The sequence below is a fragment of the Macrobrachium nipponense genome, chromosome 12 (assembly GCF_015104395.2).
Source record: "Macrobrachium nipponense isolate FS-2020 chromosome 12, ASM1510439v2, whole genome shotgun sequence".
Taxonomy (NCBI): Eukaryota; Metazoa; Arthropoda; class Malacostraca; order Decapoda; family Palaemonidae; genus Macrobrachium; species Macrobrachium nipponense.
The window spans coordinates 83,247,176-83,274,308 of NC_087205.1; the positions used below are offsets into that span (position 1 = coordinate 83,247,176).

At 36.2% G+C, this 27,133-nt stretch overlaps 1 protein-coding gene across 1 annotated transcript in view; it reads right to left on the reverse strand.

Annotated features, from left to right (window-relative positions):
* LOC135224619 (mucin-2-like) overlaps positions 1-27,133 on the reverse strand; it is a 209,043-nt gene that overhangs the window by 2,396 nt on the left and 179,514 nt on the right. Inside the window, 19 exon segments of the mRNA XM_064263806.1 lie at positions 804-920; positions 1,847-2,016; positions 2,582-2,757; positions 3,147-3,257; positions 4,094-4,228; positions 5,906-5,938; positions 7,608-7,976; positions 8,522-8,657; positions 9,516-9,683; positions 10,588-10,791; positions 11,155-13,131; positions 13,134-13,980; positions 14,157-14,383; positions 14,997-15,112; positions 15,480-15,619; positions 17,259-17,374; positions 18,044-18,073; positions 18,389-18,546; positions 21,260-21,375. Of these exon segments, the coding sequence (XP_064119876.1) occupies positions 804-920; positions 1,847-2,016; positions 2,582-2,757; positions 3,147-3,257; positions 4,094-4,228; positions 5,906-5,938; positions 7,608-7,976; positions 8,522-8,657; positions 9,516-9,683; positions 10,588-10,791; positions 11,155-13,131; positions 13,134-13,980; positions 14,157-14,383; positions 14,997-15,112; positions 15,480-15,619; positions 17,259-17,374; positions 18,044-18,073; positions 18,389-18,546; positions 21,260-21,375 (5,346 nt within the window).

Below are 27,133 nucleotides of genomic sequence, written 5' to 3' on the forward strand. Positions count from 1 at the left end.
GAAAACACGATTATTGCATACGTTAAGGCCATAATATGTTCCCTAAGAGCGAAATCTGTCATATATTTCAAAACTGTTCGAAAATATCACGTGCAGCAAATTTCAGAACAAACATTTACAAAACATTTTCAAAACTTTCCCTCACTCATCGCTGTTGCATTTGACCAAAACGAAGTCGTCGTCAAACCTCCATTCAATTGTTAAATAAAAAATTAAGAAATTTGTTATAACATTAATATAGCTTCAAAAGCAACCATAAAATTTGATTGTTTTAACGTCTCAACGCTGAAGAAATGTAAATATGTAAATATAATACAATATACAGGTAGCTTAAACACAGCCTAAAACTTCAACATTAAAAAAAACTTCTTGTAATTCTTATTCCTATTTTGAAAATGTTTTTATGATTACTGTTGAGCTTATTAGGTCTACTGTTATCATGCTGCTGACGTTGTTATGTTGACCAGTCCGAAAAGCACATTAAGTGCGCTGTCATTGGTGGCACCGCTAATCTTATCACACCGTACTTTAAACTAAACAACGTAGAAAAAAAGTTTAAATCACACAGATTACGAATTATACCAATGCATAAAGGGAACATAGTCATATAACTATATAAGGAAAATAGTGCTAGTTGTGAATTCGCAAACTCTTTGACATGTGTGACATTAAAAAAAAGTTTAACATTACTTGACAACGTCACGTTGACTCTGAGAGTATGGAAGATACAAAAAGAATCACGTCGCATCCGATTTGAGCATCACTGTACATCTCACAAGTAGTAATCATATCATGCTCCTCACCTGATTCATCCATTCAAGGTATTTCACAACTTTGGTGTACACTCCAGGACGGTGGGGGCGAGCACAACCGTAGCCATTACTTGTGACACCTACTAACATCCATGTTCCATCTGGTTCCTGAAGGAGACAAAAATTCCGTGTAATATAATAAAGAGGTGAATTTAAAGCATCCATACATATTCATAATTTATATATATATATATATATATATATATATATATATATATATATAATATATATATCATATATATATATATATATATATATATATATATATATATATATATATATATCGGGTAATGTGAATTCGGAAATTAATTTTTCAAGAGACCATCAATTTCAGATTCTAAATTTTGGACTCTTGTCTTTGAGTTTCAAGAGCATTGTGAATTACCTCTCCGACCAGGTCAGATTTTCAGTGGCAATCTCAGTATTAAAGTATACGCTGATACTATTCAATTTCATATAAATATTTTTTGGAAAAGCTGCTTGCACATTAAAATAAAATCCGAGAGTAGTCCGTAAACTGAACAGTATAATAAGTGCTGATTATAAAAGACTAGAACGAAAAGGATAAAAAGATTAGTGACTGGAATCCACGCAAAAGTTCTAAGACTTAATATGTGACAATCTCAACACCTTAATGTTTTGTCAACATGAATTTTACACGAATGACTACTGGGATGTTCTTCCAGCAAAGGGAATACAGAACAAAGGTCAATTCAAGAACTTAATGTCTGGTGATAGATGAAAGAATACCGGCCATAATGCATTCAGGAACATAAACATCAATCTATTTTAGAGCAATATTATAATTCATTATCAATCACTTACTGAAACCGCCCATGTAGGTATCATTAAGTAGTTTGACGAGACGAGGTCACATTTCTGGTAGGCAATGATGAGAACAAAGGAGTTGAGACACAAAAAGACGATGTCAAGGACTTTTAATTCCGATTATACTCCGCTACGCAATGAAGGCTATGGCTATTTCGTATGAGGAATGATGTGTTTTGAAGAGAGAAATACTACTAGCACTATACCTGACACATCAAGGGTCCACCGGAGTCGCCCAGACAGGCGTCCCTTCCACCGCGGTCGTATCCTGCGCAAAACATGTCGTCTGTGATTCTGTATAAGGGCAGGAACACAGTTCTCTTGCGGCACTCCGACGTTGAGATTAAGGGCACTTGCACCTCTTGTAGCGTGTCGGCTGAAGAGGAAGAGAAATGTTGAATGAGTGGAATACAATGCTTCAGGGGTAAGGTTCAAGAAAACTGCTTCAGGGGTAAGGTTCAAGAAAACTGACAACTCACAGCTACTCAGCTACTGAAGGGGTGCTAAATGCAATTAATACAACTGAAAAAAACAAAGTATAAACTGTCTCATTATAGCACTCTGCAAGCATAGTTTGGGTTCTTCCCAACAACGGTTTTCGAGTCCAATTAGTGCCAGAGCTTTGGAATCTACATGTTCTTCAATGGAAGACATTGAACTAAAGCTTTGAATTCAGCCATGACTTGGGTGGTGATACGAGTTTTGTCGAGGAAAGAAAATTTAATAACAGTTCCCTCTCTGGATTTAAAGGTTTCAGATTCGAGGACATGTTTTTAATAAGTGAAAAACATGTTACGTGTAATTTTTCTGTTGAATATATATATATGCATGTGTTCTCCGTTCTTTTGAGAATCTCCCGAATACAAGGATATGAAAAATATTATAAGATGATGATTAAATCCACAAATACACAAAAAAAATGGGAATAAGTCTTCACTTACGGAATATTTTACCAACTTCGAAGAGCTGGCCCCATCCTACAAGAGTGCAGAGGCGATTATTTCTGACGACGGCACCAGGACTTGGGAGACACACAGGACGGACGTAGTCGGTGAAGCTGACGGGTTCGTTCAGTCTCAAAAGGGAGATGTCATTGATGAAGCTTGTGTCGACGTATCTTACGGGAGAAAATGATTAAATGATATTAGTGAGGATGACTTTGCAGAGTTTCTTTTAAGGAAATATGCTTTTGCACGTCTCCTACCTCGCACTCTTGTGAAATCGCCAACATTTTCTCTTTGAATTCACTGTGGCTATAAGGTCATGCAAGATTTAATGAAGCGGCTCTTGACGTTTTATTAAAGAGATTAAAAGACTTAAAAATGATTTATTCATTAACAGACTCAAGGTCAGAAGCTGTTTGATGTTTCATTTAATAAAAAAAAAAAAGGTAGAAAGGAAGTTGAATAATCTCGTCAAACTCTCCATAGTATTCAACGGAGTAAAGTGAACGTAGACTTAGAAGACTGAATGCAGAGAAGAACGGACCAACACAGAGCCACTTACTCGGGATGAATAAATATGTGAGTGATGTGTCTCAGCTGTTCAAAGGGCGAAGGGAACTTGGTTCCTCGACGGAGCGCTCCGAGTCTGGCCACCCAGTAATCAGTTATGGCGCTGAAATGAGAAAATAAAAGTCAGAAGTCAAGACAAAGGCTTTTATATTTCCTAGTTGCCTATGTACTCAAGAAAACTGATGAAAAACAGTAAAGACTGCTTGGGTAACTGTCAAAACGAAAAACATCGATGAATTGTTCTCTCTTTCTCTCTCTCTACATACACACATGATTATGTATATATCCAATGTAGCACGAAGGAGCATCCGCTTGAGAATATCACAAAATCCACGCAAGAAGGTGAGTGAAAACCGGGACTTTGAACAAATACTTTCGTAGTTTATTCTACATTTCCATGTTCCCACTGAATATAAGATAAGTTGACAGACCTTTGTATGTAAAGGTCTGTCAACTTCTCTTACATTCGGTGTGAACTTGAAAATGTAGAATAAACTTCGAAAGTATTTGTTCAAAGTCCCGGTTCTTACTCACCGTCTTATATATATATATATATATATATATATAATATATATATATATATATATATATATATATATATATATATATATATATATATATATATATATATATATATACGATGTACACACACACACACACACACACACACACACATATATATATATATATATATATATATATATATATATATAGTATATATATATATATATATATATGAAAACATTTAATATGGTGCCAGTCAACTACAAAGCGGAGTCAGAATACTTGATCCTTTAAAGAACAATAAGAGCTAATAAAACGCACACACACAGACACACACACTCTCTCTCTCTCTCTCTCTCAAGATATCTGATTTTGAAAGGTCAATACATACAACTATGAAAACTACACGTTCTGCAAAGGGCAGGCAGTCCTGACCTGAAGAAGCAGTGCCCAGCCGATACGAGCCACTGGTTGTTGATGAGCGTGGCTCCACACTGGTACTCCCCTTCCTTGTAGAGCGCCGCGTGCCAGGGCCATGACCCGGGTCCGCTGTTACTGCCACCCACGATTCTGGAATAAGCTCTTTCATTAGTTTCTCAAGCTTTATTAAGCATCATGATAATTATATGAGTAATTTTTTCAGCAGATTTGGGATAGTTCAAGTTTCTGTCAAGTCAAAAATACAGCATAATGATAAGTGAGAATTAAAACTTTTCTTCTACGTTAATTATGGTACCTTGAACATTATATAACTAATTTGGTAGGATAAAAATGGTTTCAGGAAAAGCAGCGCAAATCACAGCAGTTATTGATAATGATAATAATAAATTTAGCAAAATTTGTCTATATTCCATTACACAGTCAGTACCTCGTACTAATAGGGAAAACTAAATATCTGTAAGGCACATTCATACATTTCACCAATCCAAAGTTCTTATAGCATTTTAGACTCACTACGTTATTTCTGACATCACATGACTAAATATGACAGTCAACTACCACCTTTAGGATAGTTAGTTTTTTTTATTATTAAACTGAGTAGGAAGTTAGTATGGATACAATACCATTTAATGTTTTTTTTAAACGATTCATGTAAAAGATCCCCCTCTGCAATCAAACCTGTCCGAAAAAGATCTTATTTACAGCATTCACAAATTATCTCATAGAAGGAAAAAAGCAAACTGGAGAAATGATCCAGCATACTATAGAGAAGGTTACCCTTATCTCCAAAAGCAGGTGAAATTCAGAGGTAGTTTTCTTAGGAAGTACCAACAATTTGGCGAGGACACCCCAATGTTATAACGACTATATGCAGCTGCAGTCCGTAACTGAACTGGTTAATGGATATTTAATAAGAGAGGCTCCAAGTATCCAGTATCCAGCTGAAATAATTAAGTAGAAAAATGGAAAAATGGGACTTTTTTTTTTAATTTATGTATTTTTTGAAGATCATGGCAAATATCCGCAGTCGTTACCACTGAAGCTAATCGAGACTGGCGACATCTCATGTTTAGAACACGCCATTAGCTACAAAGATATGTGTAGCACTTTTTAAAAGGAGCTCCTGAACTGTTAATGCTTTACGGCCTAATCCTTGTTTTTTTCACAACAACTCAAGTTTTCTACCGTTAATTTTCTAAAGGTATTGGTAGGATTGTAACTTATCTGCTATCGGATAATTGTTGGATAATCATAATTCACAAAAAAAGACAGTCTAGGTATATTGAATTCGAAACTTTACAATGGCAAACGAGCATACATTACTTCCGTCAACGATATGCAATGTCTAATGACTAAACTGTAAAATCTGGAATTACTATACAGATGCGTGTAAGGTCGATCTTTGTTATTCTCTTTGTAAAATATCGATAAATATTTCATTAAAACGATACAATATCTCGTTAACAAATCGATAAATATTTCATTAAAGCGATACAATATCTCGTTAACAAATCAAAACAAAAACATAACGCAAGAGTCTGAAAGAAGTATGAAATCTAGGTTCACAACAGTTTACTCTACTGAGGAAGGGCGAGTCTCAACAACAAACTCTCAAAGGAAAAGCTGACAGATTAACAACAGATGTTTCCGCGACTTCGGTCTCTCGCTGCACCGTGCGCACCCAGAGAACACAGGGATACGAAGAAGGGCCGAGGGGCGAGACAAAATGAGGAAGAAACTGAAGTTTGCAGAGCACAGAGGGAGACATGAAGGAATACCTGTTCGCATGACAGGTTCATTACCTACCGAGGTTGTCTCAGGTGGCCGCTTCGGTAATACCTGCAAAGGTCGTAGAAGATGAAGTGGTGCGCAGAATCTACAAGTTCAGAAGCAAAAGGAAAAGGGTGGAACACAAGAAGGATGGGACAGAGAGCAAGCATCTACACAGGAAAAGAAATAAAAGAGGACAATAGAACAAATGAAGACTATTTTTCTTTAATGACGCATAATGTATATGTAATATGATATATATATATATAATTATAATAATATTAATATATATATAAAATAAATAATAATAATTATAATATATATATATAATAAATTTATATATTATAAATATATATATTAATTATAATATTATATAATATAGAAAATATATATAATTATATATTATATTACACACATACATATATGATATATAGATATATATATATATTAATATATATATATATACATACATATATGTATATATCCGTGTGTGTGTGTACACTACTGACTGATGTAGTCTTGTTGTGTGCAACGAGCTACTGTAAGTAAAATAACTTTTTTATTGATTCACTTATGAGGATAAAAGAAGAAGGCAACGAAGAAGAAAAATGAAAGGAAGAAAGAAAAGGCGAAGGGGAAGACATCATGTATGCAAATATTTACTGAAATTTCAGTTAAACTTTCATGTATTTAGTCTTTAATTCTAAGATATAAAATACCATCCAGTTACAAAAGTTTTAAGAACTCAAAGCTTAGAAAATATTTTAAGGTAATTAAATATTCAACGAATCAATTAAATAAAATACTAGTTTTTATAAAGCTATGACTACAAAAGTCTAGTCTCCCATACAGGCTTCAATGAAATATTGACTGAATTGTCAAATGGCAATTGTCGTCAGTTTCATGAATTAAGAGAAGATTATCTGAATTAGTGTCTTTAACGAGAAAGGACTCAAGTTTGAAAATGTTCATAAATGTTTCATGCATAATAAATGGCGTCTTTCAATTTCAACTAAAAGCGAAACTAAAGTATATGTTGTATGAGGAGTGTCTTCAGTCTGTGCGTCTCCGATTAATGTATAAATGAAATAAACAGAAAAGATAGGATGCTGGGTGACAAGTCCATTGTCTTTCACCTTTTAAAACATTTTGTGTCAGAATTTAAAATGGGCAATAATTACGTTACAAATTTCCCCAAACCAACGAACGCTGGTTACTATGTTAGATGAAAAGCACACTACATCAAACATTAGTACAGAATTAATTCAATTTTAAGTTTGCTTAAATCTTATTTTTCTGATTTTATTAAGGAACAACATAGAGGGCCTATGTGTTGTTGGTCGACATGCCATCTGCATAGTTCATTCCTGATGACATCAAGGACAAAGAAGGGAGAAAAAATAAAAGCGTGATTAAAAGGAACAAGGAACAGAAAAACATATGAAGACTCAGAAAACATTCAAGATAAAACAGCACCTAAGACCTGAGCAAGGTGCAGTTAAAGACGTCCTTGACATTTCAAAGTTGTTTCTAATTTCCTCCATTAAGGGTACAGTTACTAAAAATACTGGACATTTTAAGCATGCAATAGCACACAACGGCAAAAGATTCAATGCATCATTTATATGGAAACTTTAAAATCATGCTCTCTACTTTCATCTCCTGTCATTAGTTCACAGTTTGAGGGTTCTTACATGTGAAGACTACCAAGACATACAATATCTAAGCGTGATCTCACCTAGCCCTGTGGCTGACGGCCCTGGGCCTCATTCCGCACTGGAGGCTGGAACAAGACACCTTCACCACATCTTTTCTCGGACAACTCGTTCTTTCGAAGTCAAGCGACAGCCTTAGATCGGCTCCCGCTAAGCTCTTCTTGTCCCTCGCCAGAGTGCTTATGATGGAAGAAGCCGCCGAGTCGGCAGGTGGCAAGAGTGACCGAGCTCGGGAGGCCAATGTAGAAGAGGTAGAGACGTCAATTTCGTAGTAAATGGGGTCCTCTGATCCTTGGGCAGCGTCAGTGCCTGGTTGCTCGACGGGGATGCGAGGCACGGCTGACCTGGATAGCGGAAGACTGTCCACTTGCCGTTCGATGTGCCGGAAGTCGCTAAGTGGTAGAAATAAGTTTAAGAGTATGTTATGTTAAATAAGAGTAAGAGTATCATATGCTTTTGTAATATACTTTTTCTGGAAAACATATTTTGGAAATGATTTTTGCTGAAATGATTGTCCTAACGTGTAGTTTAACCTGTAGTTTAATGAACAAGCGGTCACAATGCTTATTTTTGAGCTACTAACGTTTCCTTCTACGAATTACACATACACACACATAATATTTACACACACACACACACACACACACACACAACACACACACACACACATATATATATATATATATATATATATATATATATATATATATATATATATAAAGAACAGATGGATATCATCTGTATCACAAATGAAATACTACATAACATCCATGTAAATATTATTTAATTATTATTTAATCTTTTTCAAATTACTGTAAAGTCAGTAAGAAGGAAGAAACTAGAATATAATCGAATGGTAATGATAAAATTCATCGATCTATTTACCCATCTCAAGAGGCCGGAAGCCTTGAGTGCTTCTCTCAGGGACTCCACTCACCTGAATGTCAGCGTCTTGCAAACTGCCTGCCCAAGATCGTTGATACTCCAGGTGGTGGCTGCCTTTGACATGGCGTTCTCGAAATTGTCGACACACAGTTTTCCCCATCGACCTTTCTTACGTACCATCAGGAAGCCTTAAAGATCAAGAACGCTATAAATATAAAATAGTAAATAGCAAACAGTATTACCATTCCCATCCTTCATTTCTGCTCACCGTTTGAATATAACTTATACAATCTACTCGGCATCTCTTCCGCCTTTCACTACCAACTCCACACCACGGACCTCTTTGGCCCTTTCTCTACAAACTTCGGTCTTGAACACTTTCTTCCCATTCCTTATCTGACAGTATGACAGATCACTCTGTAACCGAGGCTGCTAAAATGCAGTATATTCACAGAATTACAGAAAATGTTTTCCCCCACTACTCTAAAAAATAGATGATCAAAATAAACGATTCACATTAGAAATCGGAAAGTAACATTATAACTGTCTATAAGTCAGATGATAATCTTACGACTAACCTACAGAGGAAACGAAATACAGATAAATTCCTTTTTCATGCAATGAGTTTATCTGAAGATACATGACAGCAAAATTAGGCAATCCTACCCTGCCACTCTTAGATGATTGCAAGGGAGGTTGCAAAACCCTAAGTCCTAAAATACGTAACCAATAAGAGCGCTTAACACACAAAAACCTTCATTAAAGATCTAACTTTTTTTTCACTAGAAATTCGTTATTAAGACTACGTTAGCATAACAAATGCATTAATTATAGTTTAAAAGAAACCCACAAATTGTATGTGCACATGATTCATGAAAAATTGCGGAAAATCTTTTATTGGAACTTTGCAGACACCAAATGCAATTCACTTTCATCTTGTTGCTTCCGTTTCAACAAAACCTCGGCTTTTATGGCATACCGCACTTTAGATACTTAAACTGACGGAATGATGCTAAGAACGACATAAACAAGAGAAGTCAAGTTACCTTCTTCATGATAGAAGAGGGAATTAGCCCCAGGCACATCGGGAGCAATGGCGACGCAGGTCTTCTCGTCGTCGCCTCCTTCACAGTCTGTTATTCCATCACAGACCTGACTGGGTTCTACGCACTGGCTTGATCCAGAGCAGATGAACTGCCCAGGCTTACACCAATCTGTGGGGAACACGAAAACGAAAGACGCTTAATTGGGGAAATTTCTCACAAAAACTCAATGCACAGCCGTCAAGCGTTGCTGCTATAAACAAATTTTTTTGGAGATGTAAATGTGAGAACCACTCTGCCTTCACAATCTGGAGTCATCTTTTTCCCCCGTTTTATCGGTAACACTATCATCATTCTGAGTCGTGTCTAATATTTGAAGTTTGCTGTCCCTAGGTCTGGTCATTATATACTATATATATATGGACGTTATGTCTCCAGTCTGCGTCAGTTTTCAAGTAACTAAACAATAGGTTTATGTATGTCAGTCAATCTAAGCAGTTATGGTCTTTCACAGTCGTTGTTTGAAGGCCAATCATCTATGCAGTTTTCTGTTTATCTACTTAGATATGTAGAGACGGACACACACAAATTTTTGCCCAATTTTTTCGTCAGTTCTCTCAGTGGGTCGAGTGTCTGGCCCTGCTCGTCTAAGTATTCTATACTCTTTCACAGTTACGTTCGTTGATGACGGTTCAGTGTCGGACCAGTTGCTTTCCCATCCACGTTGCCATAAGCAAACTCAGTATCGGCTCACTTTACTGTCCTGTCATTACGTCAGAGGTCATGTTCAATTTAGTCTTTCGTGACTCTCTCCCAGTCTCTAATCATTGAGAACTTCCAGTCTTGTTCTTTTTAATGGCTGTAGTAACAAACAACGTCTTCCATTCACCTTCTTCCAAAGTGTTCATAAAGATTGGGTCACTTGTGAATTCTTTTCATTGTGATATGAAGACGAGTGCCAGGTGCCAGTATACACACAGTTTTAGGTAATTTTCAAAGATATTCGTAATTCATGAGTTCAGCAATATTGATAAAAAAGGACAATGAAGTCCCACATTTTCAGGAAACATCTTACCACAATTCGTCTCATCGGAATGATCCCAGCAATCGACGATGCCATCGCAAATCTTCCTGTTAAGGAACTTGCTCTTTAAGAGATCAGCGCAAGTACAGTTAGCCTCATCTGATGAATCCTTACAATCTTGAATGAGGTTACAGCGTGAAAATTCAGGAATACATTCGCCGTTATCACAGCGGAACTGGGATTTACTTGAGCAAGCTAGAAGAGTAGAATATTTGTTAGCTGCCTACGCTACACTTTACATGTTCTCTAATAGCCACCATGACCTCTAAACTTCTCCATTTCGTGAAATTTTTTTACAACTAAATTATTTTAACGAATTCGCAGAGGATCATCTTAACCTGTTTCTGCACATGTCGAATGCAACACAAGTAATTAATGTATTAAATGAAATACTTGTTGGTGGGTTAATTCATTAAAAGCTGTGACACTTCCATTATAATTTAAATCTATTTATGTGATGTAAAACAACAAAAAGTTAAGACAAGAAATAATATCAATATTCTATTGCAGTTCTAATTTTTGTAAGTTAACGTCAATGACTAAGAGGATGTTACTTACCCGAATCGGAGTCATTTTTTCTGAAATTGAGTTCTGTCGTTCCCGAGTGCACACTGTAAGATATATCCACAGAAGTTTCAGTTCGCATCTCTGTTGTCGATGGAGGGCTGGTGCCAAGTAGCGTCGTCTTGATTTCATTGTCTCCGTCGTCAAAGACTTCATAGCCTTCAGTAGTTGTAGTAAATCTAATGGGATGCATTGGACGGGTCATTACTGGAAAGAGTTCATGAGAAAAGGGACGAGAAGTAGAATGCTTGGTTGTGTAGCGAAAAGGAGCTCTTGTAGGTAATGTTGTGGTCGCTCGAGTTGTTGTTGTTGTTGAGGTTGACGTTGACGTAGTTGTTGAAGTTGGTAGTTCTGTTGTTGTTGTTATTTCCGAGGCCTCTGAATTATTTCTTGTTTTGTTCATATGTTCTGAGAATATCCTGTTGATAGACTCCAGGATATCATTGCGGTTATCTGAAGGATGTGTGGTGTGGTCTGTGATTTGAGACTCAAAGGTAGTAGTTTCAGCCTCTGGTGTTTCTTTTTCAGTTGCTGGAGAAGTTTCGTTTTCTTCTTCCAATGATATTGTGTCAAATATTTCTTGGAGAAGCTCTTCCAGTGACTGACCTTCCTTCAGGACAAAAGTGTGAATGGGAGAGTTGGTGGTGGACTTGGGACTTCCACGGCTCTTACTAGAAACACCAATAATATGGGGAGAAGAAAGGCTAGTGTTCTGAATATCAGTCATGAAAAGAGTTAAAGAAGGAGTTACTGTTTCTGGTAATGGAGTACTTGTAACATTATAAGGCAGTGGTGGTAGCTGTACAGACTTTGGAACCCTCTCCTCCATACCAATTGGTTCCCAGTTGCTTCTAAATTCAGGTCTAAGAGGGTTATCACCATGGTTATTTGGGTTCTGAAAACTAATAGAGTCTGTCAGTGGAATGAAAACATAATCCGGTGTCGAACTTGTAAAATTATCTTTTGTAGAGGATTCTGTGAGATTAGTTGGCTGTTGCACATGTGTGAAATAAGATGTCACATCAGGAATGGTCGTTAAACTATTAGTGCCACTGGACATGTTTGCATGGTGACTATTTATTTCTGGTTTAAAAGTCACTGAAGAATAATAAGTTTGTTCAAAATCCCTTAATTGTTGAATTACTTCAGGGTCTGAAAGATAAATATGGCTAAGATTCCTCAATAGAGACAAAAGAGAAGTATACTTGTCAGGCAAGTTTTCATGCAATGGAGTAGCAGTATCTGAGTTATCAAAATCAGCAGGTTGTCCATCTCTATTGGAAAAACCATGGTCGGACAGTGGATATTCAAAATGAGTTTCCCCATCCACTCCATGATAATTGAGTTTTTCAAGAACAATTCTGAAGGCATCTTCTAACTGCTTGGTGTCTAGTCTCCTTGAATCACCGAGGGCTGGTGTGACTGGGGTCGTAGTTTCAAAGTCATTTTCTGGCGTTGTCTGGAGGTTTACAATAACTACATTAGGATAATTTGATCTTGTTCTATTTACTGTTAGGTACTGCACATTACCACCTGAGATAATTGGAACTGCTACAACATGCTGATCAGATGCAAAGTCTTTAAGAGGTGAGGGTTCACTATTTGGCTGGTAAACTGGGCCATACTGATCTGTTGTTCCAGGGTTATTAGGATTGTACACAGATGTATAAGATTCTGGAAGATCAGTCTTTATATCAGGTCGGTACACTGGAGCAAGAGAACTGGGTGGCCTGTAAACTGGGCCAAGGAATCTTGTGGTTGTCTCTTGAGCTTGAGCTGGTTTGTACACTGGGTACCTTTCTGTTGAGCCAAATTGAACATCCATACTGGTGGAAGTTACTAGTTCAGTATTAAGTATCAGAGGTTTTCTTGTTGTTAGGAAATCCCAAATATTAAAACCTGATGTTGAAGAGGTGGGTGAAGAAGAGGATGATGTAATGGGATACCTGAATCTATCCAACGGAAACGAACTGGAGGTGGCATGGGTGGAATGGGTTCTCGTACACCAGAATATGAAGTTACTTTCGGTGATTCTGGCACCTGCATTGACACTGTTGTAGCTGTATTACTGATAGCATGAGAAGCAGACAATGAAGGTGGTCTATTTTGCTCTGATATACTTTGGAATGTGACAAGTCGATTTTCAGAGTTTGGAGTATGGCCTTTTGTTCTTTCTGTCACCAGAGCTGATTGTGGAATGATTATCATCGGGTCTAAACCCTCGAAGTTCTCAGACTTTTGAGGATGAACTTGAGGTCGTGGTGTTGTAAAGAACAACAACTCGGCTAATATGGCTTGTAGATCCTCCTTTGAAGGGTTCCTCTTTGTTGTCATTTTGTTATCTCTGACATCATCCACGATTCCTAGACGGTCTCTAAATACAGCAAATGGTGCAGCTGTCGTTGGAGGAAGTGGAGTTGTTGTGGGAGGATTTGTACTGCTAGTTGTTGGTGGTGCGGCAGTTGTAGTTGAGGTAGTAGTACTAGAGGTTGTCGTGGATGTAGTTGTTGTTGGAGCACTTGTTGTAGTTGTGGTAGTTGTTGCCTTCATTGTTAGAGGAATTGTGACTGGGCTAGAATTATCTCTAGGTCCTGTCACTAACGCAGGATGATGAGGCGGTCTATTAGTTGGGCTGAAATATGGTCGTGTTGTCTGCCTCTGATCTGAAGTCCTGACTGCGGGAGTTGTTGCGGGAGTTGTTGATGGGGCATAGGTTGCTGATGGACTGAACACATTGAAGGGGTTCACAGGCCTCCAGGGTCCAAATTCATATACAAGGTTACCAACAGTACTAGTGGTAGAAGCAGCTTCGGTGACAACCTGGAACACGAACATCTTAACTGAAGAAAGTTCACTATATTAATGTTATTGTTCAGTGATCTTTGTATAAACCATAACTATGAAGATTGCACATATATACAAAATCCAAGTATGACATGCACTTTGATAAAAGTTTAAACGAAATAAAGTTTAAAAATAAATCTTAAGATTTTTACCTTTTCTCGATTATCCTCTTGCTGTGTGTGTGTGCGCATTGCTGAACCTGAGGGCTTTCTGATCATAATGGCCCCACCAGGAGCCTGCTGAGTACCTTCCACCTTGATTACCTGAACGTCTTCTTCCTTTTTCGGGGGAGCAGGCAAAGGCGCTGCTGGTGCTGCTGCTACAGGTACAGGACCCACAGCTGCATTTGGAACTTCAACTCCCCCAACCTCAGTGTCTCCTGAAAATATGAGAGTACGTAACAATATGGTGCATATTCTGAAAAGGAAATTACAGTACATGTTCAAATCAGTCTGAATCACCTAAGAGTTTTCAGTATCTTACAGTTCTTCAATCCTTGGATGGACAAATGAGTAATATAATAATTCATTTTCGGTAGTTATCAACAACTGTGTAAAAATCCTTCTAAAAACTTCACAAACGTTTCAAATAAGATTAGGACAAATCACAGAAGGTAATCAAACGTACCTGATCAATATATATATATATATATATATATATATATATATATATATATATATATATATATATATATATATATATATATATATATATATATATATATATGTGTGTGTGTGTGTGTGTGTGTGTGTGTGTGTGTGTGTGTGTATGTATAAATGTGAGTGGATATTTTTAAAGATATCAATAGTTTCCTTACAAAAAGTTAGACCTGATCAAGAAAAATAATTCAGTTTACGCTTGAATCACAATAGGTGTACGACAGTCAATTTCCCGAATTTATCCCATCACAGTCCCAGAGAGATCGAGGGACAGATAGTTCAGCAGACTAACAGAGACACAGCTACTCAGCGGACAAACGATCACTTCCTTACTTGCAATCTTCAAGGAATCGATGTCAACCGCCACAGTCTTGAAAGCCACCGGCTCCATGCTCATCAACTCCTGTAGAAGGACGTCTCGGACGGCCATGACAGTGTTGTCCACATGGCTTGAAAGAAATTGGAAAAAATGTTATTCAGCAATTAATAGTTTCGCTTTCGGCATAAGCAAATGCTAACAAATACTAACAACCGATGAAAGTAATGAGCAGCTAGATATTTTCATATTTACCAAAGATCTTACACATTTGAGACCTACTTGAATATAATCTATTAAAACAAAGGACCATAGATAACAACAAAAGTGAAATGCATATAAGACTTTCTTGAAATACCGTCAACACGCGTGCACCTGTAAAGAAAATAAAGTGAAAATCCCTAACAAGAGGAGAAAAGACTCCTCTCAAAATACGTTGAATGTATAACATTTAAAAGCAACTCGTAAAAACAGAATTCCTAAATACGACAGCCACTTACCTTGGCATCTTCCGTCGGTCGAGTCCCACCGTGAATTGTACCTTGAGACCTTTGTTCTTTTCGAGGTTCTTCGTGAATCGCACCACCTTTGCTCTTCTTAGAGATCCTCTCAAGAAGCTGTTCTCGTATACTTTCTCCAGCTGTCGGTATTAAAGGGGAAGTAATGAATTAAATTCGAGATCACTGAGGAATCACACACACACACACACACACACACACACACACACACACACACACACACACACATATATATAATATATATATATATATATATATATATATATATATATATATACATATATATTATGTATCTATTCCCTTTTGTCGAAAGTTATTTTCAAGGTATAGTGACTTCAATTTCAATTGGTCATTTTTGGCTTAAAGTCTGAAAATATAAGAATGTCATGTAAAATAAGTGACAAACAAATGTTTAATTATAATATATATAAATATATGTAATATACTCTCAATATATTTTATATATATATATATCTATATATATATACATATAAATTATATATATAAAATATATATATATATATATATATATATTCATATATATAATTATTTAGGTATATGAAATAGCTTTGCACTGATTTCACATATTCTTGTAATTCCAGATTTGAAGCCAACCAAAAAAAAAAAAAAAAAAAAAAAAATGAAATAATTATCCTCTGAAATCGAAGTTAATATATAATATACCATATATATATATATATATATATATTATAATATTTGTATGTATTATATTTAAATATATATATAATATATATATGTGTGTGTGTGTGTGTGTGGTGTGTGTTGTATATATATAATTCGTATATATAACGCACGCACACGCGTCTCTAAGGGACAAAACAGTAATTGTGTCTGATGTAGCTGAAAAGTTTAATAGTAGATAGGTTTAGGTGCGAGAAAAGATAGATCATACACGTCAAGTTGTAGGATAAGAATATGAATCATGAATGAAATGTGGAATGGTTGACCATGGGTGAAGATGAATTATTGACTGGTGATACTGAACAAACACTGCAGAAACAAGTAAGAGAGTTCAAAAGCATTTAGAGGAGAAAAAGCAGAAAATACATACGGGGAAGATGGTTATGAGGGTAAATGGAAATCAAGAAAATGGAACAAAACTTCATATGTATGGTGGAAGGCTAAAAGTGGGTGGATGGTAGGATGAGAGCAGAGGTAAGCTAAGAACAGGTCTAGCAAAATAGCTGGGTGTAGGCAAAAGATTGGCAGTAAATATACTTTGCGGAAGAATAACGTAAGAATAATAGTTACAACAAATTAACCTAACCTGGTTAAAACTGATAAACATTTGATCTCCAACTATCAGAAGGATTTTAATCATTGGGCTTTTAATTATTGTGTGCAAATTAATATTTTGTTCTTATTTACTGATTATATATATTGTGTATATTCGCAAATAGTTTGATTAAGTTTACGTTTACATACATACTGTTCCTGCTTTCTTAACTAAAAGCTGTATCGAAAGCACTGTGATCACAGAGTGAGCTTGCAAGGAGTCACCTTTTAAACTTGGGCTCATCTACAGTGTATTTTTTTGCTTTGTACAATAGCTCTCTCTCTCTCTCTCTCTCTCTCTCTCTCTCTCTCTCTCTCTCTCTCTCTCATCATTTGTCATTTTTTTGCTCGTCGTCAAGATGTGTGGCAACAGTCTTTGATCCATTCGAATTGCTTGTGTTGTGTTGTGTGATCGCCCTTTTAATTCTTGTTGCTCCCTCGATATACATACTGCTGCTAACTTACCATTTTTTCATATTTATTAGCTTTGGCTTTGAAGGCAGGAGAATCCACTAGCTGCAGCGCGGGTATCCAAGTGTCTCCTTGGTCGATTCTCATGTGACCGTTGTATCGAACCTCAACTGCCAACCAAGAAATAAGTGAGGATAACGCAAGGACATAATATTATAAGCAAAAGAACTGATAAACTTGTGAATTCTCTCTATAAAAAGAAAAGCTGAAAAAATCTTGAGTGTGTGATCAGTATTCAACTGATCACTCGGTTTCTCAAAAAATATCTGTTAATAACTAATTTACTATAAGTAAAAACGAAATTGAATTGTTATTAAAAATACTCATGGAATTAACTTCCTAATTTTGTCATAACAAAGCATGATCAGACCTCCAGCTTACTCGGGACGCGTGAGAGACTTTCCCCTCAGGCATGTTGTAAACATTATATTCGTAACTTTTAATGTAAATTAAAGCGTGCTAAAATCTACGGCCAAATAGAGCATTATTTCACCAACAAAAATTAAAATAATACGTTATATTCTATGGGAAATAATTTTTCTGTTGTTTAACACGCACATTTTCCTGACCTTTTTAGGTTCTTCCATGAACCTTTCCTGAGCCCCATTAAGAACAACAACAAGAAAAAAGTAGTTTGTAGGCTTACTCCCCGAGTAAGCTAAAAAGGGACAATTTAATTATTTATACTAATAAGACTATTTTTACTTCAGAAACGATTAAATAGGTAGCATGAACACGTCACTTTGACGAGGGAAACGAAATTATTGTTCACTACTTACACTCGGCTCCTTCGTCTTCATTAGTGAGGACTGTGAAGAGGGAAGGAAAAAAATATCGATTATTTCATCACGGAGATTCAAAAACACATTTCCTTTATTCATCACATAACGTTTCATAAACATACAATGAAAGGTGAGAAAAATCAACTAAACCTTAAGTAAACCTTAAGGAATATGAACAAAAACAAATAACAAAAAATAAGTTCGATTTCAAAACTTCTAAACTTGCAATCGACATCGTCAAAGAGCAAAATAAAGTTTAAAAAATGAAACGCTAATAAATAACTCGAGTTCAGTACAAAACCCAAAGAAGAAGAACATAAACTATCTGCAATCGCAACCTACCGCCCAAATAAATGGCAATGCCAACGATGCCGAGGACGGCCAAGATGACGAGGAGTACCGCACATCCGAACACGACGCGGCACAAACTTCGACTGAAGTGACGTCTGTAAGATTCTTCCGAACTCGTGGTGGAGGCACTAGATCCCCATAAGCTGTAACTGGAAAGATAGCAGGGAAAAGAAAAGGTTAACGAAAGAGGTGATCAGGAAAAGGATACCGATTTTAACCATACTTTACGGGTTGCTCAAGGAGCAAGAGCCCGTGCCTACGCATTGCTGACTTATAATATATAATATATATATAGTTATATATATATATATATATAATATATATATATATTTATTATAATATATATCTATATATAGATATATTATATCTATCATATATATGTATATATTATATATATATACTATTATATATATATATATATATATATGATATATATATATATAAAACTGGAACACTAAATGACCAACTAGCGCTGACTGAATGCAAGATGAGAATCACTCAGCAGATGACCACTTGGTAGAGTATATACAACACCATTAATTTTCATTTGTTGGTTTTATTTTGTTTGTTCCTATTCGTCAATTGTCTTGCTACCTCTGTATATAAAATTTCTTTAGATATTCATAACAAAAATGTTTTAATACAGCTTAAATTTTATTCATCTCTCATAATTCACGTTATTGTTACTTCATTTTATATAAGAGGCAGACAAACAGACAGACAAAAACTACAGAATATAAAAACTTGCAGAATTCTTTAAGCAATCATTGTAATTTGAAGAGATATTCTTAAATCAAATGAATGGCTTCAATGTTACCTTGAACGCCAAGAAATCGAATTCTTAACGAAATGTGTTGCAGAACACGTCTAATTGACCACTTTCGTCCTAATCCTTTTCAGGGAATTCGAAAGCAGCCTTGTTAAACCCAAAGCCTGAGTTCAACAAAGGGAACATTAATCAAATCCTGGACGTATCATATAACAATCAACTGTGTGCTGCGGCACACTTCAAGCTGAATCGCAGCACAAGGCAACGACTTTGTTACAATCTTATAATTGAAGAGGGAGCTGAATGAAGGCTGGCTGGTGGTCGCGTCAGGCAGGTTTGAAAAGAAACACCGGAAGCGTGACGGTAGAACTTAGAAAAGTAAAAAGCGCTCTTTCCTCCTTCCTTCCGCTTTGGCTATGCAAAATTTGCATATAATCTGTGATTAGAGGTGAAAATGGGAGCCTGGAGCGTGATAAGAAATCAGTTTACTTAAAGATCTGATAACTTTTGTATTTACGCCGGTTCCACGTCCGTATGAAAAAGGGCTAATGGCAGAGTTAACGTCCGCGTCTAGTTGGAAAAAAAAAAAAAAAAATCTTAAGTTATCCTAAAAATGCAGTTGACAGTAATGAATTCTGTGAGGCCAACAGAACAAACGGGAATGCTTTAACCTCCCGATCTGTACGACACTGACAGGTTCATCTTTGCGTTTCTTGCATGAAAAACGTTTTTGAAGGTCCTGGTTATTCTCTAAACAAATACAGAGAAACGTCAAAAGTCTCTTGGCCGTCTGTAGTATAACCGGTCTATACTCAATTTTTCTTTCTTTATATATAATAAATGGAGAGAGAGAGAGAGAGAGAGAGAGAGAGAGAGAGAGAGAGAGAGAGAGAGAGAGAGAGAGAGTATTGTTACTAACGACTTTGATAAAAAAAATCTTTGTTTTCCTAATTATCAAAATTAGGTTAGGCATTAATACTTTCTTTTAAATATCGCTATGATCGCTAAAGTCGCTCTGAAAATGGGCGTTTTCTTAGTAATGCATGTGGCCTTCGGTTACCCGTGCCCTTGAAGTTTTGTCTTAAGCTTTACTTATTTTTCGTATTTCACTTGTCAAGGAAGGCGATGTAATTCCCGTTGGATGCCTACAAAAATAACTGAGGTCGGCAACTTTAAATCCTGACATGCATTCGGTTGTCACTTCATTATTACTTTGTGAATTACGAATGTACAGACCCATCCTCCGCTTTACTGTTACAATAGGCCCTACAAATATCAGTAATGGATACTTAAGCCCGAGTTTTACTGAGAGAGAGAGAGACAGAGAGAGAGAGGAGAGAGAGAGAGAGAGAGAGAGAGAGAGGGTACTCGACCCGAAAAGTTAAAGCAGGAAATCGCAGATCCCACTAACATTACAAATCCAATTTACACGTACGGCCTTAACATTTAAGGAGAAAATTACGAGATAAAATGCCAAGATTTTCTTTTGCGTAAATAAAATGTGGGATCCCCAGTACGCAAAAACAGACCAAGAGTAGCCTGAAATGTCCCGTAATTCGATCAAGGTTTATAGTACTCTTTTAATGGGCCGGTCGGCACAATTCCCTTCAGCGCAGGGGATGACTCTTTTCTTTTAATTTCATAGGCTTGTAATAATAACTTTATTGTGTTATATAACATACATACATACACACACACACACACACACGCATACACACGCACACACACATATAATCATAACACAATAATCTTAGTTTATATATATATATCATTTATTTATTTAGATGTGTGCGTATGTGCGTCGTTGTGCGTGTGCGTATGTGCGTCGTTGTGCGTGTTACCTAATTGGGTGAAAACTTATTTTTACTCAAATTAAATAACCATCTATATGTTCAAGGTGAAAATGCTTATTACCTAGCTGGATAAAGACTTGCAAAAATAAATAACAGCAAGTGTATTTTACATCACAAAAGTACGTCAATATTAAACCTAAAAACATCCACTATATAATGAAAAAAAAAAAAAAGAGAAGTCGCTTTTATCTGAAAAGAAAACCATACTTATGAAGGAATGTGCGTCCGTGTGTGAATTACCTGAGAGGTGTGGAACCGGGCCTTGAGACATATCCGTAGGGGGTGAAGTCACCTTGCCCGCCGGCGTTATTACTTACGGAGCCCCTGACGAAAGACACTCCGTCGCCGGCGCCCTCCTGAAACCGGAAACAGTCATGTTTTAAACACGTCACGATAAAAATTATATAAGCGGATTATGGAGGGAGGAGAATATACTTAAAGACGAAAATGATAGGTATGCCTGTATGCAGATTAAATGAGAGTTAATTAAAAGTGATGATTTCAATTGTGAAACCACAAACGACAGCGCTTAGAAGATGCAAGAAAGGAATAACGAAAATCGAATCTCGTATTCAACAAGAATTTCGTCAAGAATGAAGCGTACCAACATAGTGGTCAAGCATGCTTTTTTTTCACATACCTGGAGAATAAACATTAATGAAAGACTACAGAAACCCATGGAAATATTCTACATATAATCAAATATATATAAATACACGCACGAAAAAAATATTCCAATTTGTAGACAAGCCATATAGTAGCAAAACACGATTGGCACAAAACCTGCCAAGATGTATTGGAGAAAAATCGTCCTGATTAAATCATGAATAACAAGTTGACTTTATGTATTGACGAACTCATCCAACACTGTCCTCACACAATGTTGCGTGAGTTTTTTTCTCATAAATAATACTAAATTCTATCTCTCCGATAACTTATAAGGAGAATTATGAAAAACTAATAAACATAAATTCCATAAACATATGAACACCAATTAGCTGTCTGGAAATTGGCAAACACTTTACAGCAGTACCATTTTTGTTCACTGTGGAAACACCGGTTATAGAAATTCATAAACATATGAACACCGAGTAGCTGTCTGGAAATTGGCTAACACTTTACAGCAGTACCATTTTTGTTCACTGTGGAAAAAGGTTTATAAGAGTTTTCATAACATAAAATCAGACTATATACACACATACACAAACACACACACATATGTGATATATATATATATATATATATATATATATATATATATATATATATATATATATCACGCGCAGCACACACACACACACACACACACACACACACACATATATATATATATATATATATATATATATATATATATATATATATATATATATACACATGCATACATAAACCTTTTTCTTTTGAAGAGGTTGGCACTGAAGGGTGCAGCTCAACCCCGAGCCCTTTTTTGTAACCTCGGTAGGTGCTGAGTGAGCTAGTACGCAGGAAGCGATCCACTCCGCACTGAAACTCAGCCCTGCACTCGCAAACACTCGAGGTGACTGAGCCACCACACTCTTACCCTGCTCTCTCTCTCTCCTTCTCCTCTTCCTCTTCTATCTCTCTCTCTCTCTCTCTCTCTACTCTCTCTCTCTGCTCTCTCTCTCTCTTCTCAATAAAGAAATTCAAACTAAATTGAATAAATAAATGAAATAAAATAAATAAATAAATTAAACAAAATAAATAAATAAATAAATAAATAAATAAATAAATACAAATTATATATAGAAAAACTCCTTGCCCTAACAGGTATACTATCGAAAATAACTTTTCAGTGTTCGTTAGATTGCAAACGCACCTCTTTAAATAAAAATGCTTAAAGAGCGCAGAAATCCCCAAATCCGTAGGAAAACAATCTAGATAAGCATTAAAATATTCTTTAGCTCATAGCCCATACCATTTTAAGAACTTATTCCTTTACCATGTTTAAGCATAACAATTTTTTAAAATTTAATAATTATGTTGGATCATCTTATGACTCATCAGCAAGTACAGTCGCGTAGTTGATTTTCGCTTCATTTTTTGATAGGCTGCAGAAAATTAATGATCTCGAAAATGAACGACTACGTGGTGTGATCCTCGAAGAAATCGCCCTAGGATCGGTAAGAAGTCATTGACCAGAATCATAAAGTTTTATTACAAATAACAGCATAGTTTTTTTTTTTTAAAGAAGGACTATAATAATAAAAAAAGGAGCAACAGTTAGGTATGTGGTCACCACATCTTTCTGCTACAGTGGACCTGAAAATACAACACAACATCATTAAAACTGTTCAGGTAAGAAATGGCAGACACGAAGCTGCACACACGCGAGGGTGACAGAACAGTAACAAAGATAACCCGCCACTGGAAGGAATCCATGCAAAATCATAATGGCCAGACGATTAGTGCGATTAACAAAATCAACAATCCACGCTATCTTAATTGACCTTTGCCTAAGGAACCTGTTGTCAAATTTCGTGTTCATTTGTCCGTTTGTCATTTCAAATACTAGTCTGTAACAAAAATAAGAATGAGAGAGAGAGAGAGAGAGAGAGAGAGACGGAGAGAGAAGAGAGCAGAGAGAGAGAGAGAGAGAGAGAGAGAGAGAGAGCTTTAATGTCATTTCATATGACGTCTCTCAAAATTACATAAAGAATAGGGAGTTTGGAAGAATAGTAAGGGCTTGGGTCATCACTGCTGCCGGATTCTGACATTCTTCGATCCCTTTTGACAATTTAAGGACAGCCTCAGAGAACTTTAAAATTGGATGGGTGTTAAGCATAGAAATCTTGTACCCATCTTATCAAATCAGCAGTTATATAAGTTCTACGGACAGTTCACAATTTCAAGATGTTACGTGCACTAGGTACTGAGAGAAGGACGGATATCTATTTAATACAAAGACTGTATATTTTGAAAAGGCGCAACTGGCCCACATCGCACAGCCAAATCAAGTTCAGTTTGGTCATCTTTTGAGGATGAATGCCCACTGTTCTTTACAACTTAAATTTCCAGTACCTGGTATACATCAGTATTCCTAAAATCAGCCACGCCTCGTTTTACTTTCGAAATGTAGTGATTAAGATATTTAATAAGCCGGCTGATGAACGGAGATAAACGGGCAAGGCACAATGCAGACTTTCATATTTACAAATTTTCATATCATGAATAAACTGTCCGAGATACATCTATGTTGATAGGACATTTCATTTACTACTAATCTCTTTGTTAAATTTTGTTTCATAAACTCCTTTCGTAGACTTAAATTTAGTTTTATTCTCAGTAAGTTACATAAGATGAATTTTCCCGGCTCGAGATTCCAAGGTACTAAATATAACAAAGCACGACGTAAGAGCAAATGGCTTTAGGATCACTTATCCAAAGTTATCCGAGCAACAAAAGAAAAATTTGCACTGCAGAGCAAACATAAATGCGCTCGGTATTGTCAAGAGAGAAATCGCCTCCTTTCCTTAAACCCAGGCCTGGGTTCAGTAATGAAGTCATTCTAGTCATTCCAAGACTAATCTTAACGACACCTAAAGTTAACTGTTAGTTTGGCAATAAGTCGAACTAATTAGACACATACACACAGACAGCAAACACAAAAGTGTCGAAGCATAACGTTAAGGAAGATGGGGTGATACACATGCAGAACAGCAGAATACTTTATGGACAGATATAAACAAGATATTATTCTATTCTTTTTTATCGATACAACCTTCACTGTTAGGCCGACCACCATAACCGTCCGTCAAGGAGTGATCTTGTTTTTATCCCCACATGAACTTCTCTGACCTCGTCGTAATTGCCGGCTAAAGTTTTTTTTCTTATACCTTTTTCATTTTTTAAACGATAATAACAGGAGGGCACTGCTGCGTCGTTCTCTCGTAGTTTGTGAGTTTCTTCTACCTTATATATATATATATCTATATATATATATATATATATATATATATATTATATATATATACATATATATATGAGACACACACATATATATATATATATATTATATAGGATATATACATACATACATGCATACACATACATACTCATACATACGATACATATATATATATATATATACATATATATATATATATATATATATAAAAGCGCGCGCGCGCGCGCGCGTGTGTGTGTGTGTGTGTGTGTGTGGGCTTAAGTGGGCTTAAGGGGCTTACGTTCTGACGGAGTCTGGCATTTCCTGGTAGTCCAACATCCAAGTAATACCGAAACCCACCGATACCTAAGTCTGTCTACTGGAAAACTCAAAGCATATATGGAAAAGGATTTTAAATTATCTTGGGCGCGTCAAATTCAACAGCGTAAATATCAAGAGATCAACAATCACTTTAAAACATCCAAGAACTCTTGCCTCTAATTCCAGGTAACATATCGTTTCAATAATTTCCCATCAGCTAACTATGCAAGGCCGCCCATGGTGCATCGATTTGGTCAGATAGCTCTCTAGATTTTGCAAAGAACGTCACCGGAATTCGTATAAACTGACCCGCAATTAGCGATCAAGGAAGGGTGAGGTCCTGGAACAAGTTTAATTATGATATACACTGACTGATTCTCAGTTTATTAAAGACAACCAACGTTCTGTCGAAATATTCTTACTCATAATCACTCCTTAAAGAATATGTAATTTTTTCATTACAAAGTACTTTACAAGTAGAGAGTAGCTGCAGATTGACTCTAGCACATTATTGTTTTTACTCCCGTTATAAGATAAGTAAGAGAACGATAGTACTGGGAGAATACACACGCACACACACATATAATCATAACCACCTTAATTTAATGCTAATCATGGATATATTCGAAAAGGCAAAAAAACACTTTACAGAATAAAAGTTTCACCATTGAGGTGTCAAAATCTACACATATAACATGCAAAAGTAATTTGAATAAAAATATATTCGAAATAGTGCCAACACAAGTAACGAGAAACAAAACATGAAAATGTGGAAGGACTTGACAATCCCGAAGGCCCCATGGATAATATGCAGAGGGGCAGGGGGCAGGGGAAGGTTAGGGGGTAGCGGGCAGGGGGTTGGGGGTTGGCGGGCTGGAGTGACGGCAAAATCTAGATAAATGGAGGGCAATTCATGCCGACTGATAATTTGTCGGACTTTCTTATTTGGAGAGTCAGAGACCCATGGAATGGAAAACCCAATCCTTTTATCTATCCTAGGCCCCGAAGAAAACAAGATAAACGGGAAAGGAGAAGAGCGAAGGTTACCACCAAAGCAATTCATATTTGATATAATAAATATCTAATTCAATGATAAATTTATTTATAAAAGTGAAAACGATAAGCCACTTGGAAATACAAATGAACGGATGGAAACGTTATTTTTATATTATGATACGAGAAATGGTGTATTTTACTACAATTATTTTATGCAAACAGAACTACTGGCTCGTCTGACTTGCAATGCGTGGCGACTCATGACCGCGAGCTGCTATCTCTTTGACGATGATTGTTACTCTTGCGAGTTCAAGCTTATTGCAAGAACAATACCATGCAAGCAAATTTGGTAACACCATAATCATTGAACATTAAGGGATCTCGTGCCTGTCTCACACTTTACATAAGAATCTTTATGAACAACTATGTTCTTGATGCGATGAGATAAAGCAGAATTAATAGGTTTTCAAAATCCTCAGACTGTGTGTTATATGCTAAAGAGAGGCTGCATTTGTACAGGAAGAGAGGATTAGTAATTTGACAACGCACTCTTCAAACCAAATTTAATTCTAACGTACATGGTTAATCCCACTAACACTTTATTACGTATATTCATTTTTATATTATCAGGGAGGTGAATGATGGCGATAAGTATTAAATGCAAATGCACTTAGCTCAAGCGTAGTTTTCTTATTATTACTACTATTATTAAAACACATTCATAGCACCATGAGTCTTGAAATGAGAAACGAATCCAGTTATGCAAGGGTACATTTTTTTTTTAAATCTCTACTGCGATTGGCTTCAAATATATGTACCCATAGAAAACTGTGGATTTGTTTCTCCATTATTATTATTATTATTATTGATAATGTGCGCAGTCCAAACCACCA